General features: G+C 41.1%; 1 protein-coding gene across 1 annotated transcript in view; it reads left to right on the top strand.

Moving 5' to 3' along the window:
* The window catches only part of plxnd1 (plexin D1), an 84856-nt gene extending 67212 nt beyond the window's left edge, over window positions 1-17644 (top strand). The window contains exons 26-36 of the mRNA XM_002936256.5: window positions 2846-2992; window positions 7426-7582; window positions 8143-8246; window positions 8424-8487; window positions 9071-9105; window positions 11639-11743; window positions 12243-12406; window positions 12735-12882; window positions 15118-15258; window positions 15538-15612; window positions 15769-17644. Of these exons, the coding sequence (XP_002936302.3) occupies window positions 2846-2992; window positions 7426-7582; window positions 8143-8246; window positions 8424-8487; window positions 9071-9105; window positions 11639-11743; window positions 12243-12406; window positions 12735-12882; window positions 15118-15258; window positions 15538-15612; window positions 15769-15885 (1257 nt within the window). The 3' untranslated portion in view covers window positions 15886-17644. The remainder of the gene's footprint in view (window positions 1-2845; window positions 2993-7425; window positions 7583-8142; window positions 8247-8423; window positions 8488-9070; window positions 9106-11638; window positions 11744-12242; window positions 12407-12734; window positions 12883-15117; window positions 15259-15537; window positions 15613-15768) is intronic.
* The last annotated feature ends 445 nt before the right edge of the window (window positions 17645-18089 follow it).

Below are 18089 nucleotides of genomic sequence, written 5' to 3'. Positions count from 1 at the left end.
GTGGACAGCAGCACCGTAAAACAGAACCTGACAGCCAGTAGCCCTCCTGGTTACAATTCAGTGCTGCTAAAGGATTAGTTATTATATCCATATGTTTTTCTCTCTGTCTGTGCATACTGGCCCTGATAGTATCTTTCTTTTATTGGTTATCTTAAAACATGATTAAGTTGATTATTTTTTTAATGTCCCACAGAAGGTGGAGCAATCATTCCTTGTGCGACATAAAGACAACCCTTCCAAACAACCCTTCTAAAGATCTGAACTTTTGTATTGTAAAATTAAAGGGCCCTCTTAGTCCCCTTCCCATTCAGCTCCCGGCCATGAGTGTTAGTGCTGGTAAAACACACAGGTCATTTTCCACAAGGACCTTATTTACCTGTATAAATATACAGTGTATATAAATATGTGTAATAAACAGTTATTGTAATTTATTCAGCAAGACATTTATAAAGGCACAATCAGTTATTATGTCCATTTAAACATTTAACAGTCCTAACATTTAATACAATCAGGTATAGGATCCATTATCCGGAAACCCCTTATCCAGGAAGCTCCGAATTATGGGAAGGCCATCTCACATATACTTCATTTTAATCAAATAATTCACAGTTTTCAAAATAATTTCCTTTTTCTCTGTATTAATAAAACAGTCCCTAGTACTTGAACCCAACTAAGATATAATTAATCTTTATTGGGGGAAAAACAATCCTATTGGGTGTATTTAAAATGATTAGAGTGATCCAAATTATGGAAAGACCTCTTATCTGTAAAACCCCAGGTCATGCGAGCATTCTAGATAACAGGTACCTTACCTGTACTATATATGCGTGTTTATATTTAATATATTAGTGTGTGTGTATGTATATATACAGGTATAGGACCGATTATCCAGAATGCTCTGGACCAAGGGTATTCCGGAAAAGGGGTCTTTCCGTAATTTGGATCTCCATACCTTAAGTCTACTAAAAAATCAATAAAACATTAATTAAACCAAATAGGATTGTTTTGCATCCAATAAGGGTTAAACATATCTTAGTTGGGATCAGTTACAAGCTACTTTTTTATTACTACAGAAAAAAAGGAAATCAGTTTTAAAATCCTGTATTATCTGATGAAAATGGAGTCTATGTGAGATGGGCTTTCTGTAATTCGGAGCTTTCTGGATAATGGGTTTCCGGATAAGGGATCCCATACCTGTATATATATATATAGTCTGAGGAGAGCTGGCACTCACGTTTAGGTAAACAATGATCGCCTGGGTGCAGTATCAAAGGTTCAGGAAACATTGCATAGGAAAGAATATCGCACTCACAGGTCTTAATTGAAGAAAACGTTGGTTTATTCTCACAGCATACAACTGACGTTTCGGCTGCCTCCGCAGCCTTTCTCAAAGTGAACAATCCCTAAATTCCAACCACCATTTAAACATATTATGGCGCCAAAAACCACCTGATGACGTCATACCACCCACGGACGTTTGATACCCAAAGATAAGGTTCTGCAAACATGAAACGTTTACTAGATTTCCCACACATTTACCCGTCTGCTTCTTGAAGGGACAATTTACTCAGAGAATGATTTTTGAAACGGGTCATTAAGTAAATTTGCTGAAGCCCGTGCTACATTGGGAATGACCTTGCGTATTATTGCCCAGGATTGTTTGAGAAAGCCATGGAGCAATTGAATCTCTGCGCGGCAGAATTATCAGTCAGAAGTGGGCAATTTCTGCTTTCCTGAGTCAGAGACTTTACAAGTGAGGGGTCAGTGGTCACGCCGTGATACCAGTGAACCCATTAATGGCCCTGCTCAGTTAAAAGAGGCGTCAGAAAGGGCTCTGGAATGGATTAGCTCTGTCACTTGGGCTCTGAAAACAAATACAGATTTAATTAGGCTTGTGACAGACAATCCAAGATGGAAAGAAAGGAGGGTGGGGGGCGGTTGTCGGCTTCAATACCATATTTTCCGTCCCCTGCGTTTAGGAAAACACAGGCAGCTAGTTTTTCTGTTTTGGATCCATTCCACCCGCTGCGTGATACATTGTTACTGGGTATTGTTCTACACATGTCGTCATGGGCTGCTATTCCTGGCCTCATTGTTATGTGTTTTATGGTAGGGCTGAGAGGGGCCCGTTGGGAGAAAATGTTGATAAAAAGCACAAATCACAAATAATATAGGGGGCTATTTATAATTTTGCGGTTGCGCCTAACTCTACTTAAATGGCTGTAATGTTATGTAATGGTTTTTCAAATAATTTTTAGTGCTATTTCAGCTCTAAGGTGCATTCAGGGGTTCTAAGGGTTGTGGGTTGGACATATTTGAGTTATAATGGTTTTTGCACTGCCTGGTGCTTACTGTCGCCTTTTGCCCCAATATCCATTTCCCTTTTCCCAGCCTTAATACTTTACTTCTGACAATATATTCCCCATAGCTTTCCTTGTGCTGTTCGCCACTAGGGATGTTCTTCTGTATATAATCTCTTAGGATGTCCCAGCAGCTCTTACTGCTATTAATGCCTAAAATTAGAGAGGGGAAATAATGAACCAGCAAAGGGAATAAAGTTTAGGAAATCTTAATAAATGTATCTGGTATTGATAAGAAGCAATAGTGACTATTATTGGGGCTCCTTTTGAGAACACTAGGCAATTTGGCACCAGCACATAACTCATAGCAACCAATCAGGTCATTAGTTTTTAACCAATGGAAACGTTGGTTATTGGGTTACATTGCTGGGTTCCCAGTGTTTGCAACTAATTCCCATTGAAAACAACATGAATGATTGGCTTATTCAAGTGCCGTTAAAAAAAATCAGTAAAAATAAATTGCTGGGTTACTCTTGTCTTTACAGGAAACAGTGGGGGAGCCATTTTTCTTACTGCTCTGTGCCATAAAGCAGCAAATCAATAAGGGATCCATTGATGCTATCACAGGAAAAGCAAGATACACGCTGAATGAGGAGTGGCTGCTTAGAGAGAACATTGAGGCCAAGCCTATGGTGAGTATGGACGAATGTGCAAGCTATGAAGTACTTCCAGGTCTTCCTTTATCTGTTGCTCCTACACACACAACTGACTTGTGCAAGATTTGCACCTTGATTGACACAAGCAAAATCAGAATGCAACCCTTGAGCAGTTAACCAATGAGTGCACAAACTAGCTTGTGTTGGTAAATTGTGCACAAATTGTGGTGCACTCTATAGCAGGTATGCTGGAATTCTGGGAGAAAACACTGCATTGTGCATAAAAACATGACAGTTTTCATGGCTTTTTGTTTTTTCTACATTGCACTTTGCCTTTATCAATGCTTCCTATACAAAAGTAGAGAAGCATTGGGGGGAAAGTAGCAGTGGTAAAATAAGTCCCCTGTTGGCCCATGTTGCGGAGGGGGGACTCTGGGTCTTGAACTGATCAGATGGGGGTGGCCCTTCGGCAGAGAAGGGAACCACTTACTGCTCATGGCTCAGGTGCCCAAACTGTTAAAAGGGGGGGGGGGGGGGGATTAAAGTTCCCCTGTTGGGGGGGGGCCTTAAAACTGGATAGATTTTGTTGTATGAATACAAAACTGGTGCAGTTAATTATTTACTGTCAAGAAGAAATGTTTTTGGAGAGCTGCACAATGTACTTGGGGGCGGGGGAGGACTGCAACAAAGAAAAACAGGGGGCTGGAGGGCTATTGGCAGTTTAGAGACATTACAGGTCCTCTCCAGACTGGAAATACTGCTACATTGGGATTTTTTAGAGATTTGGTACAACTATTGTATAAATTCCTGGACAATTTCCAGAACAAAATTCCAGTAATTATTTTCTTTATAATTTAGAACAGATTGACAGTTTCACTTATAGAAACCAAAGTTTCATCATCTGTTCTGTGCATTTAGAATCAGCACAACCAGCAGCAGCCAGAGGGTTAAAATAGCCAGTTGCCTCTTAGGTGTTGCGCACATATAGAAACCTGTCTCAGTCTGGTATAAGCCATGTATTCTTCATAGCGTGTATATTATTTTATGTTCGCTAGGTTTGTTGGATATTCCCTGTGATGGATTGAACTTTTATAAACATTCAGGAAAATGTAAAAGAAAATGACCATTTTAAGCAAAGATTTATTGATTGATAATATTGTGTGGAAAGACATGTCTGGCAGCACCGACTGCTCGTTCCTTCTTCTGGGGAATTAATGCTCAGATCATGAACTACTGTGGCCTTGGAAACCTATATTTAACTATTATAGTAAAGCATAAAGGGAAAATATAGCCCATTTCTATAAAGGGAAGGAGCGTTTAGTATGTGTATGTAGACAATAAGCTTTCACTTACATTTATATAAAAAATATATTCTTTTTAATTCATTTCTTTATCTGAATTTAAAATGAAAATGTACAATGCTGGTTATACAAATAAATAAATATATATATATATATGTATATATATATATAGAATGGAGAAAGCAAAATCGAACAGCAAAAAATAGAATTTTTTTTAAAAAAAGTTAACCCCAAGACAATGACCCTTAAGACCTTAAATCATTTGCCAGAGGTAGGTAAGATGGACACCTAGCCACAAATAAATATACTGCCAGAATACACATTACCAGTATCTGTAGAAACATTTAAAGATGAGCTTCCCTTTTAAACATTTTGAATTATGAGGCTATGGATGTTTTTGTATGTAGAACACTGTCACTGTATGTTTGCTTGGATGTGTTTATGGCCTTGTCTCTTGGCTAAGGTACACATTGCTGAGGGAAGAACTGTGGCTGCTGCCTGGACTCTATTACAGGGATGGCGGGATGCCTTGGTCACGTATATGGTGCCTTCATCTCATCTTCTGAGAGATAATTGCTATAATGAAGGCCAACCGAACCTGAAGAAGGATCCATAGTGATCTGCTACATCTTGTACTTGACATCTCAATGTAATATGTGAGCTGAACTAGCTATTTATGGTGGCCCTTCGGTCGTTTCTTTATTGGAAGATCAAGGGCAGACTTGACCTGTTGGATATAGTCATCTTAGCCCACTGTGCCTCAGTAGGGAAACATCCCAGACACAAGAAAGGTTTAACTTTATGCCCCATCCGTTTCCTTCTCTGAGGGATTAGAAAGATGAAGGCTCGGTCCCCAGGAGAGCCATGATTTATGGCTCACGTCAAGAAAGGAAGAAGGGGCAAAGGTGGGAGGGAAGGATGCTCATTTCCTATGGGGGATTTAGAGAATAGAGCACAGCTTTGGGGTGTAACTGGAGAGCCCACTACTTAGGGAGGGGTCATGCAAGTGAAATGCTTGCAGCCTCATGTCTGGAACACACACGCTTGTAAACAGACCCGGCATAGGATCAGATATGTTCTGTTTAGCGCTTCCGCCACTACAAGACACGGCGGATCATTTGGTACCAGTTATATTCTCTGTGCGCCAGATGCATTTCAACCAGCTCTGAAATTAATGAGGTCATTAGACTTGCTAAATAAAGGAACCCAGTAGCAGGGGTGGGTATCTATGTACCCGGGGGCACTGCTGCCAGTATTTTGTCTGTCTCCTGCATTTTCCTTGTGGTTACTGTGGTTCCACCAAGTGGGTCATAAGACTGGCGCCATAGAATAGGTCTTACTAACACAAACACTGTATGGCACATTAGCGAGCCCTATCCCTATATACATGCAGTACCCGCTATCCTACACTTATGTGCCCTTGTCTTTACCCACTTATTATACACACTATTCCCCTTGTTTGTTCAATTATTGTAAGACCCCTATTTGTAATAACAATGTAGTGCTGGCTCTATATAAATAAATGATAATGATGATGATCCTATGGTTGCAGCCTTTCCCTCTAACACTCCTATGCCATACTTACCCTCTGCGCTGAAAAATATATACATTTTTGTACCTTTGTGTTCTGTCAGCATCCACAAAAACTGGGGACCCGCACCCTGCACACAGCTCCGAGCACTGGTTTAATTAGAACATGCTTTTATTTATCTGAATGTTATTTGCAGAAGCAGACGTGTCACTGACTAATCTGTCTTCTAATTATGGCTGGAAATTCCATAGGAGCTCTTTGCTCTCCTGACCTCACAGTGTCAGCTTAGATCATACCAGGCTGAAGGCTCCCTAAGTGTAGGCGTTAATTGGCTGCCATAGTGATTGAACTAGGAAATGGCTATACGCAGAGGTGGTTTCATGTTCAATAGAACTTGCACTCACATACATTGCACAGAAACCAAGGAATCATCCCCATGTGGCTGTAGGGAGCTGCTTGTATTACCATGGCATGTAGTGGGCGAGGTCCAACCATGGGTTTACTGGCAGGGCTGTCATAGTTTTCTGTGTCCTATCCAGAGTATTGATTTATTACATTGCTATTTGCTTGTATAAATATAAATGGCTGCTCCTGCTTTGCTTGACTCAACAGTGGCATTCTCCATAGACATCATTATAGCAGTGCAGTCTGTTCATGACCACTTGGGATGGAATGACTTTGGCTATTGCAAAGAGATCTTTTACCAAATCAAGCAATATGATACTTATATACAAATATGCCCAGGGGACTGGCAAAGTGAAAGCTATGTACTAATGATTTCCTCTATTTGTATGTGAAAGTTAGTGGAAGATAACCTCTGTTTGTATATTAGGCCCTTGCCATGTTATATGGTGTAAGTGCCAGACTTCCTGAGGGAGGGAAGGAGGTCCCTGCCCTTGAGTTTAGTGTTGCTAATTTCTCTAAGCTTGGGCATGGCCACTTATAAGATAAACTTTCTACAAAATATACTGCAGACTCAATACTTGTGGGATAAGAGGTGAGATGTGTAGTTTCTCTTTGGATTACACAGACACATCTCTCCCAGTTTCCAGCAGTCTGCACTTTATTGCACGTGGGAGGCAACTATAAAACATATGGCTAAGTTCTATGAAATAACTGTATTTTTTCTGCATTAAATTATTATCTGAAATGTAGCCAACCAAGAAACCACCTCATTACTTATACAGTCAAGTCAACACACATATACACTGCTGTTGTTTTGGCCAATATTTGTGAGATCGACAGATAAGGAAGCGAAGAGCCGCATCTCCTCTTCATTTCCTGCAATTCCGAACCTGAACTGTGTATAAAACAATAGAAGGGTGGCTATATCCTGTATGGCTATTCATGTAAAATCCATTTACCATTCAGTTCTTGGGACAATTGGTTGGATACTACACAGAATTAGTATCACGGTGCCAGATGTCTAAAATGATGAGCAAGCAGGTAGCACTACAGAATATTGTCTACAAATACATTACAAATATAAGGAGGTTTTTGGGAAAATATACAGGAATGTTTCTGGTTTCATACTGTACATTATGAGTAAAAAAATGAAGCTGAGAATGTAAATGCTCATTTCATGTGAATACCAGAGGGCAGTTTGTAACACAGTCTGGTGTGTCTGTTCCTGGCAGAACCTCAACGTGTCCTTCCAAGGCTGCGGCATGGACTCCCTGTGTGTGCGTGTGTTGGACACAGACACTGTGAGCCAGTGCAAGGAGAAGATCCTGGAGGCTTTCTGCAAGAACCTGCCCTACTCACAGTGGCCTAGAGTAGAGGATGTGGATTTGGGTGAGTGCCCAACATAATGACAATGTATCACAATGAGGCCTGGGGTCCTTTACACAAAGGATATATTATACAGTATATGGAAATACAAATGGGCAATGCTGTTATTATTTTTTAGATTTTGTTTTGATTAAATGGTAACAATATTTCAGTTTCATTTTGGGAGTATGTGCATATATTTAACCACGAACCTGTCTGGTTTAGGCAGGAGGCATCAATGCACATCTTTTTTTTTTTAACATGCTTAATAGAAATTCAGCTTATTCTATGAACTCTGTGTAACTGTTTTGTTTTTACACTCACTACATCCCACTCAGTTTCCCTGTAATCAGTTGAGTTAGTCTAAAATGAGATAATGAGCTCTGTATAAACAAATCCCTTCCTTCCCCCATCTTTGATGTATCTGTCTTTGGTTTACAAATAAACAGGAGTCCATCATGCTGGGGGTTTATTTGTGCACTGTTCAGAATTGCTTGCAAGAACCAGCAATAGGAACCTGAAACTTATACATGTAGTGAGCCAATTACACAAAATAATGGCTAACTGCCCCTTCTTCCCAACAGAATGGTTTGCCTCCAGCTCAAAGAGTTACATCCTGCGAGATCTTGATGACTCCTCCATCATGGAAGATGGGAAGAAGAAGCTGAATACGTTAGCGCACTACAAGGTACATGTGTGTTGGTACATATCATAGCTTTATGTGTCAGAATTTCCATAGACAAGGTCATGGGTTTGGTATTTGGCTTTTCAGGAGAGGGAGATCTACCCTGTACTATAGATATCTGGGGATATGTCTCTATATCTAATAATTAATTGTGTGACATCCCCCCCTTCCTTCCCCCAGGTCCACGATGGAGCCTCCCTGGCTATGAGCCTGAAGGACAAAAGAGATGACACCTTGGGCAGAGGTGAGAAACATTTGTCAACCCCACGTTTGTCTGATTCCGAGCATTGTATAGTAACATGCTGAGACCCCAGTATTTTTGGACAAAACTCAGAATCTGGCTTCCAGATAAGGGCTTTAATTGGCTGTTTGTTAGCTCCATCGTACGTACGGCCAACTGGCAGACACCTCTGTTTGGCAGCACACGTGACTTGGTGGCTCCAAACCAGGCATCTAAAAATGTGCACCTGCTTTAAAAGCATTGGGAGCAACACCAAAGCATCAAAGGCAGATTGCTTAACCTCTACACCAGTGGGTTTTCAGTGCAAACTCCTCTTTGAGGTCCAAACATAAGGTCATGGCCCCCCTTAACTCAAAACAAGTTTACAGATATCTAAAAACAATGCTGAATTAGCCAGTCAGCCATACTTTCAAGAATATCTAGGGATCCAATCATGAATCCCAGTTAAGGCCTGCTGGGCATTCGGGTGTGTCTGGCAGAGGTGACATAGTAGTTGCAACATTCTCCCTGTGTGTTTTTATGCCATTACTGTTCATTCAGTTTCACAAGGGCTCATTACATTTTTTTTTAAATTCTGTTTCTGCAGTGAAGGACTTGGACACCGATAAGTATTTTCATTTAGTAAGTGAAATTTGATTTATTTAAATTTTTTTGAAAGAGAACCTTTTATTTATGTAAGATTAATATAAATAATAATAATAATAATAATTTAAATATAAAATTTAAAATAAGTAATGAAAAAAAATTGTCACAATTACGGCCAAGATGATGCTTTAAAGGCACAGCACCCCAGCACACAGTGAGCACAGCAGCAGGCTAGTATGTCTGCCCAGATAATGTCCTCCAGCTTGGAGGGCCAAGGATTCTACATAAGCGCATCACTTATGGGGAACAGAAGCACCAAAACGATGGGTCTCTGCACTTTTTCCATTGCTCTTGAAAAAAAAGTCTTCAGGAAAGTTCTCTGGCTCTTGGGAAAGTGCCTATAGCAAATAGGAATGGCAGCAACAAAACAGCTGATAGGATAACCTTATGTGTATTGGATTGTACTACCAAGTGTTCGATTTTGGCTCATTGTTTGAATTGTACCTCTAGGGCAGGGATCCCCAGCCTTTCTTACTCGTGAGCCACAGTCAAATGTAAAAAGACTTGGGGAGCAACACAAGCACCATAAAAAGTTCATGGTGCCAAATAAGGGCTGTGATTGGCTATTAGGCAGCCTCTATGCACCCTATCAGCTTACAGGGGGCTTGTTTTTATTCAACCAAAACTTGCCCCCAAGTCAGGATGAGAGCAACATCCAAGGGGTTGGGGAGAAACATGTTGCTCACTGGTTGGGGATCACTGCTGTAGGGCAAGGATACCAGACTAACAGCCCTTTAGCATTATACTCAGCTGGCCAAATGTAGGAATAGCACAAATGCTGATCCCTATTATAGTGTTAGTAATGACTGAAAGAAAAATGATATCTATATTATATGCTCAGACACAGCTCGTTTCCAGCTTCTACTTTTTCTACCACAATTTCAGGTCATTAAGCATTTTCAGATTAAAAGGAGCAACAAGATGGAGGGGTCTTAGTGCACAGTGCATCTATACATGAATCAGGAACACCATGTTTTTGCAGGGTATCTTGAAGGGGACAAATAGCTAAAACTTTTCCTGGAACTTTTCCATATCAGACATTTCATGCGGGTGTTCCTGCCCTTTCACTCTCACTTACTGAGCCCCTGTGAGCCCCCCTGCTAGGCAGCATCCAAGGTTTGGAGCATGTCAAGTTCAGCAGCAGTTTGGCACATCAGTCAGTGGCAGACCTGACTCGGGGACAATGGAAATCCCTGTGAAAACACCTACAATACATTCTCATGACTGTCACTGTGAGGTTACAGGAAAGAAAGATATAAATTTATTTATAGAAATTCATAATGCTAAACAAGGGCTATCAGCGTGAGATCTTGCTGTGTATTGTACAGGAATTTGTTTAATTGGAAGCAGCCCCGGCCACAAAGCCTGATAACATTCCTGCCAGTGCACAGGATTTTGAGGTCATCTGAGGAATTCCAGGTTATTGCATTGGTTTCTTGCAAAGCCTCTGCTCTCTAGATATTGCCAATTGCAGCATTGCAGGAAAATGTGCTAACATGGAGGTAACAAGCGTGGTGTGTAAATACATATCCCGTCCCGTGTCCCATCAGGAGACCACAGGCTGTCTCTGTGCTTAATTGCAGCCTGGTGTCATTGCAACACGTTTCCCCCAGTTGGCTGCCATGAAAGTGGAAAGTAAGCAGCCAACTAATCATAATGTATATCTATCAGCAAAGCTGCAAATTAAAGGCACATGGTAGCAGCAAACTGCATGCAGCATTTATTTACCAAGGAGCCAGCACTCACCAGGGATGTCTGACCTGTGGCCCTTCAAGTACTGTATAACTGCCAGTATTCCTATCAGTTGTTTCTGCAAGTATTTCTATTTGCTATAGACACTACCCAAGAGCCATATGACTCTCCTGCAGGCTGTTCCCTGTGCTACTATGGGTGCTACCTGTGCAGCTAAAAGCAAGAATTGTAGTACATGATCCAACCGTACCACAACCATCCTACCTTCATCTGCTGAGCTGTGGGACTGGGACTTCCCAAACCCTTACCGAGAGCTCTAACAATATGTAACAACATGAATGCACATTTATAACTAATGTACACCAATCTACAAGGTAGGAGCATGTAAGTCACCAATAAGCTGCGGCCTTACTACTGTTGTTAAACTGTGACCCCCACGATGACCAGGTGTCCCATGACCTGAATGAAGACCTGAAGTCAAAGGCCAATGGGTTATCTAAATTCAAACACTGACTCATATTACTAATATATTTTCTCTTTACTCTGTCCAAAAGCACCAGTTGTACATAATATTAGAAAATGTTGTTCTAAGCTACATTCCAATACAGACTAATTAAAGGGGAACTCCACCAAAAACCCAAAATTATTTTTTTGCATAATGCAAGAAATTATAATTCTGAGCAACTGTCCAGAACACATTAGTTAAACCGTTTAATGGTTTCATGCTTATGACTGGATCTCGAAACACAAGTGTTTGTGGCTGTGCATGAAACAAGATTTCTTCATTTGTTTTAACTCACTCTGGTTCACTTTTAAGGTTCTTCCCACTGATGACTTAGCCGAAACGAAAAGGTCCCACAGACAAAGCCACAGGAAAAAAGTTCTGCCTGAGATCTACTTGACCCGACTCCTGTCTACAAAGGTACAAGATATTCTTAGTCTGGTGGCACAATGGGAAGGCTCATACATAGCAAGCTGTTCCACTATCTGAATCTTAAGCTGGACACACACGTGGCGATTTTTGATCTTTCGTGCGACCATCGGTCTCACAAAAGATCGTTCCAACCCTCCACTGACGTTCAGGGCTGAATCGTTAGATATGGAGGTAGAAACAATAGGATTTCTACCTCCTTCTGCCAATTCAGCCCTGAACATAGATTTTGCTCGCCCAATCGGCGAGTCGACCGATATCGGCAGCCTTCTGCGATATAAGTTGCCTTGCTGAGTTGCCATACACGCAGCGAATATCATACGAAACAAGGTTTAATACAATATTATTGGTGCGTGTATGGCCAGCTTTACATGTACACCCAGCAGTCTGCTACAGAATGGGGTGGGCACATACAGCTCTCTGCTCCGGAGGGGTAAGTACATACACACAGATTGTCTGTAGACTCATATGTTTGTCTCTTGGCCTGCAGGGCACGCTACAGAAATTCTTAGATGACCTATTCAGAGCCATCCTGAGCATCCATGAGGATCGACCCCCACTAGCCATCAAGTACTTCTTTGATTTCCTGGAGGAGCAGGCTGAAAAGCGAGGCATATCTGACCCGGACACGCTACACATCTGGAAAACTAACAGGTGAGAGCTAGCGCTCAATTCATTAATTGAATAATGGATGCCCCCTACTTGGGTTTAATTTTTTATAATGCAAATGACTGTGAGAATGAGTTAACCTGGCAAAAATAAAACTGGCACTCAAATAAGCAGTGTACTACAAAACAACCTAAGTGTGCCTGCGTCCATACTACATTTTATCTACCAGTTGGCATTTCCTTTCATTATTCAGACTATGCCAATGAAAGCTAATAGCTCATTGGTTGCTGTGGTTTATTGCACTGATGCATATTTGCCATTATGTTAGTGTGCATTATTTGTCCCTATGTTGAGACTGTGTTTCTCTCTGCAGCCTTCCTCTGCGATTCTGGGTGAACATCCTGAAGAACCCTGAGTTTGTGTTTGACATGGATAAATCTGATCATATGGATGCCTGCCTGTCAGTCATTGCTCAAGCGTTCATTGATGCCTGCTCCATCTCTGATATGCAACTAGGCAAGGTGAGGCTTTCACATTGTTTCCAACTCATCAGCTTATTGGGCCCATAGGGATTTAGGATATTTATCATTTTGCTCCTTGATTGATTTTTCTAACTAGATAAATCATGCTGACAGATTGGGATAAAACAGAACATATATATTCCATAAGTGCTTTTCAGCCAATTAAAATAGACCTTATAAAAATCTTACAGTAACAGAAGCCATGTGAATGTGGTGGTCAAATAAAGGGCTAAATACTCTAAATTAAGTTGTAGTGAATCCATGCTTCACTAGTGAATGTGTCCCATATATAGAGAAACTGGGCAGCCTCTACATTCCATGTATGAGCTTTTTTTAGCCTCTGCACTGAAATCAAATCAAATTGATTCTAATTATCTAATGGCCTTCCAAGCTATACTTTCCCTTGCACCTAAATGGATTTTAGAGCTAATCCCCCCAGATGTATGCCACATTTACCTTAGGCCCATCTTCTGAATGAATATCTCTTAACATCTCCATTACACATTATACAAAGGCAAACATAAAAGGCCAGGGGTTAGCATGCCTTTAAGTACATAAAGCTCTTCATACCTAGTGGCACCATCTCAACTGCAGAGCATTTTTCAGGCTAATTCTCTTATCTGAAGGTTAAATGTCTCCCTGATTATCCAGTGGCTCAAAATAAGCTTTGCCATATACATTTTTTGCAACCTCCCACTGCCAACGCTCGGTTAATCATTTCACTGAAGATTGATCCCTTTGCCTGATTTATGAAATGTGACATTTAGCTGAGGGTCACTAATTCATTGTTTGCATGTACAAAGTATTTAGATGGGCAAGGGCTATCCTGGTTCTGCTTCACTTAGATGCCCTTTGAGGTCAGTGTTGGGTTTAGTCGGCAGCTGGAACTGTTTTTGCTGACAAGGGCTCAGTGACCAGAGATAAAACCAGGGAGAGCGGAGGCAGCTATCGGAGATAAGGACTCATTCTGTAAGTGTGGCACAAGGGTGACTTACATATTTACAGTGAGACAGATCAAGAAAAAAAGATTATGAAGGGGCGGGGCAAGAAAATGAGGCAAAGGAGGAGATATAACGAAAGGCAGGAATTCCAAGACACACATGGAGGGAGAGAGGGAATAATAAAATGCATACAAAGTTATGTTTAGGGGTTTAAAATAGAACCAACTGCCCAGGGACCTGGGACTGGGGCTACCCCTAAAGAGAGCTAAAAAAAAAAACGCACTGGAAGAGTGTAACCATATGAATGCACTATAACTAATGTACTCTTGTATACAATGTAGGAGCATGTAAGGCACCAAGAATCCAGGCTGTGGCCCTACTACTGTTGTTAAACCGTGGCCCCTCATTATAGTATGTATGGAATAATAGAGATGAATATAAAGTTTAGGGCCCAGAGACCTGGCCAATAACAGACTGCTGCATAGTAGGTATAGTAGGCAAGGCAAACAGTAACACTTTATTAGTGTATCCCAACCTGCAGCATTTCATTTGCTGTTCAAGTGCAATAGTTCAAGTATAACAGTTCAACAAGAGCTCAGGGTCAATCAGTCATATAAATAATGGAACCTACAAAGTCGGTTTAGCCCCAGGCCTCTCAACTTCTAAGGACAATACCTGGCAATCTCCACTACATCTGTTTCTATGGCATTCAGAGAAAGAATTGCTCGAGTTCACATAGGAGCTTGGGAACCTCTTCTCCCTTGCAGGTTGTTAATCCTTATGAGGCTTGTTGGGGGGAATATAAAGGAAAACTATACTCCAGAACAGTGTTCTCTATAGAAATATATTGCATAAACAGCTCATATATAAAACCCTGCTTTATCTAAATAAATGTTCATAAAAATATACTTTTTAGTAGTGTGTGCCATTGGGTAACCCTAAATAGAAAATCTTAAGTACTAAGGGCTGGGGCTGGGATTGTACAATTCACTGTTCACACAAACAAATCTAGGGCACACATACATGCTAGGTCACATGGATGGACATACTGCCACACTACTCCTGTCAGCTGATCTCTGAGGGAGCACACAGCCCATCACTAAATGGTGGCTCAAGGGAAAAGATGTAAAAGGGCAATATTTACTGATACTGTATATATACTGTATTCCAGTTTGGTAAGATTCTTTAGGAAGCCACTTAATATGGTATAACTATTATTCTAGGGGGTATAGTTGGGGTACGCTAGCATGTTTTCGGATGATATAACAAATTTCATGTATTTCAAATGCCACAGGATTCCCCCACCAATAAGCTGCTGTACGCAAAAGAAATTCCAGAATACAGGAAAATTGTGCAACGATACTACCAGAAGATTAAGGAGATGAGCCCACTGAGTGAGCAGGAAATGAATGCGCACCTTGCCGAGGAGTCACGGGTGAGCCATTGTGCCTGGTTTCTGGGTGAATGCTACATGGGAAGGGGGCACATGGAATTTTTGGAGAAAGACTAATGGGGAGATGACTTGGCCTCAAGCAAAATCTCATGTCTTGTGTCTCATAAATAAGCATGCAAACCCAATATAGAGCTGTAGGAAATGACTGCTGTAAAATATGTGTTTATAGTGGGACCAGGCAGGAATACTAAGATTTATCATGTTGCCAAAGAGCCAGAAAGTGCCAAAGTGCTGACCATGCTTTTTTCTTTTTTGTGACAGAAATATCGGAATAAATTTAACACCAACGTTGCAATGGCTGAAATCTATAAATACGCCAAGAAATACCGAACACAGGTGAGTGAGTCCATGTCTTGAACACACACTGCTGTACTGAGCAGGGACTGGAAACCATTGTACATTATACTACTAGCCCAGAAATCCCCTGATTGGAAGTTGGAGGGCAGAATTTGCCCAATTACTTCACTGACTATGTTCTTTCTTTCCTTGCAGATTGTCACAGCTTTGGAAACAAATCCCACCACAAAAAGAGGGCAACTGCAACATAAATTTGATCAGGTGATTGTGTTGATGGAGGATGACATTTACTCGTGTAGCAGTGAGGCATAAGGGATAGATAATTTAAGACCACCCTCTACCCACTGAAAACTTACAAGGACAGCTAGATTTCCTCAGGAACCTGGGATGACCAATGTTCCGTTCCTCTCAACATGTGATTTATAGAACATTCCTCTGAAGGGAGGTAGAGCCTGGAAGCAATACCTTGGATCATGTCCTTAACATCAAGATCCCACTAAAGGAACATTATTCTTCCAAAGGTATCCATGTGCTGCTTTTACCTGACTATATGTAAGAGGACTCTAAAGATAAGTCAAGCACTGACGGTTTGGGTAAAGCACCTTCATCAGGATTAAGGGCATGAGCCACCAGCACTTCCTGATTGCTTTTTAGCACTTCCTCCTCTCAGTCGTGGGACAGAACGACCCAGACTCCATCCTGATGCAGTTTTTCCTCTTTAATCAAATAAGCTGTTTTGTTTTGCCAAACAAGATTTTGGGTTATCTTCAGGTGTCTATTTAATAGAGCAACCTTTCTCTGTTTCTGAAGATGGGACCTTCATATTGAATGAATAGTGAGCTCCTTGTCCTGTAAATATATAAGATGCCCTATTTAAAGACATTAGAAAAAGTGTGCCACATCAGACTGTCGGGACATAGCACTGCAAAGGGTACAACCACTTCCTAGGACAAAGTAACTATGATTACTGTATCCAACCTCAGACCGGCATCCATTGCAGATACTTGATAGCATGTCACAGATGGGCCCCACACCCCTAACTGTGAGTGCCTTATTGATAGAAACCTCAGGACTAAACCAAGGGATACCTGGTGCTTTGTTTTCTAGGAGAGAAGTCCTCTTGGAACCATGAGCTGCTCTCTTGCTTAGCACTATGTATTCCGATGCCATTCTGCATCCTGGTGCCCTTCATTCCAAACACATGTTCCAGAGCTGACAGGTTTTGAGCACTGCAAATAGTGGTTTATTCTACATTATTATGGTTCCTATTTAGTTTAAGCAGTCCTCGCTGCATTATAGGCCCCTGCCACAAAAACAGAAATATCACTTCCCTGGATAAGTACATTTGCCAAAAACGTCAGCATCACCAATTCTGTAATGGCCTATGTTTTGCTAATAAGCTCTGCCACCTACTCCTCCTAATTATCCCATGTCTGTTATTGGGCGATTTTTGTGATTTTTACTACATATTTTTTTTTCTCTGCTCACACAAAGCAAACGATTATAAATAAGGTTATGGAAATTCAGTTCACAACTTTATCATCCTTAGGCCTGGGAATGAGAGACGTATTAAACGGATAGCTGGCTATCAACAACCTCATTGTCATAATGGCACAAAACAACTTTGAGAGCTTTAAAACATATTCTGATATATATATATATATATATAAGAAACGTTCCAGACACAAGAATTGTGTAAATATCTGCTGAGCAGAGATATAACTTACAGGTGGAAAGGCACAACATATTCTGAATGATCAGAAAAGAGGGACGACACTGGAGATTTTAGGTTCTGAAAGACGTTTATTTTTGGCCACTTTCCTCCCAGAGAATTTCTGCTTTTGACAATCTCACCAAGAACTTCCCCTGTTAAGGTGGACTGGAAGGGCACAGCGTGTCTGAAATTCAGACCAAAACCCAGTTGCCGCCTCCTCTGGCGGAGATCTGTGCATCCCACAGACAAGAGGAGAAAGACGATGTATGAAAGTGTAAATAGTTAAATTCTTCATACTTCTATTGTGAAATTCTTTTAATTGAATCTTTGTAATAAAAATTAATATTTATAGCCTTATATATAGAGTCTTTAATGTGTAGTATATGTGTGTGGTCTCCATTCAGACAGCTGCCTACCAAGCAGGAAACAGCTTCACTCATCGTAAAGGGCCACCATGATGCACTCTGCCCAATGCTGTTACCAGGGGAGGGTTCCCTGGGTGTTGGTATAATCATACTGATACATCATAGTTACTGACAACTAGGGAATGGGTATTCTAAATAGTATCGCTTGCAGGGACATAACTACAGAGAAAGCAGACCCTGCATTTGGAGGGAGCCAGGAGTGTAGGGGGGCCCAAAGGGCCTAGTTAGAGATTTCAGCATAACGTGGCAGAATAGCTCAACATTAGTGGCCCTATATTGCATTTGCTTAGGGTTCTGGAACATCCAGTTATGCCTCTGTTTAATTCACATTTAACATACAACTCTTCTCGACTGTAGGGGAATGTAAGTTGTAAAAC

This window comes from Xenopus tropicalis, chromosome 4, assembly GCF_000004195.4.
Source record: "Xenopus tropicalis strain Nigerian chromosome 4, UCB_Xtro_10.0, whole genome shotgun sequence".
Classification (NCBI taxonomy): Eukaryota; Metazoa; Chordata; class Amphibia; order Anura; family Pipidae; genus Xenopus; species Xenopus tropicalis.
This window is presented reverse-complemented; position numbering and strand designations above follow the sequence as displayed.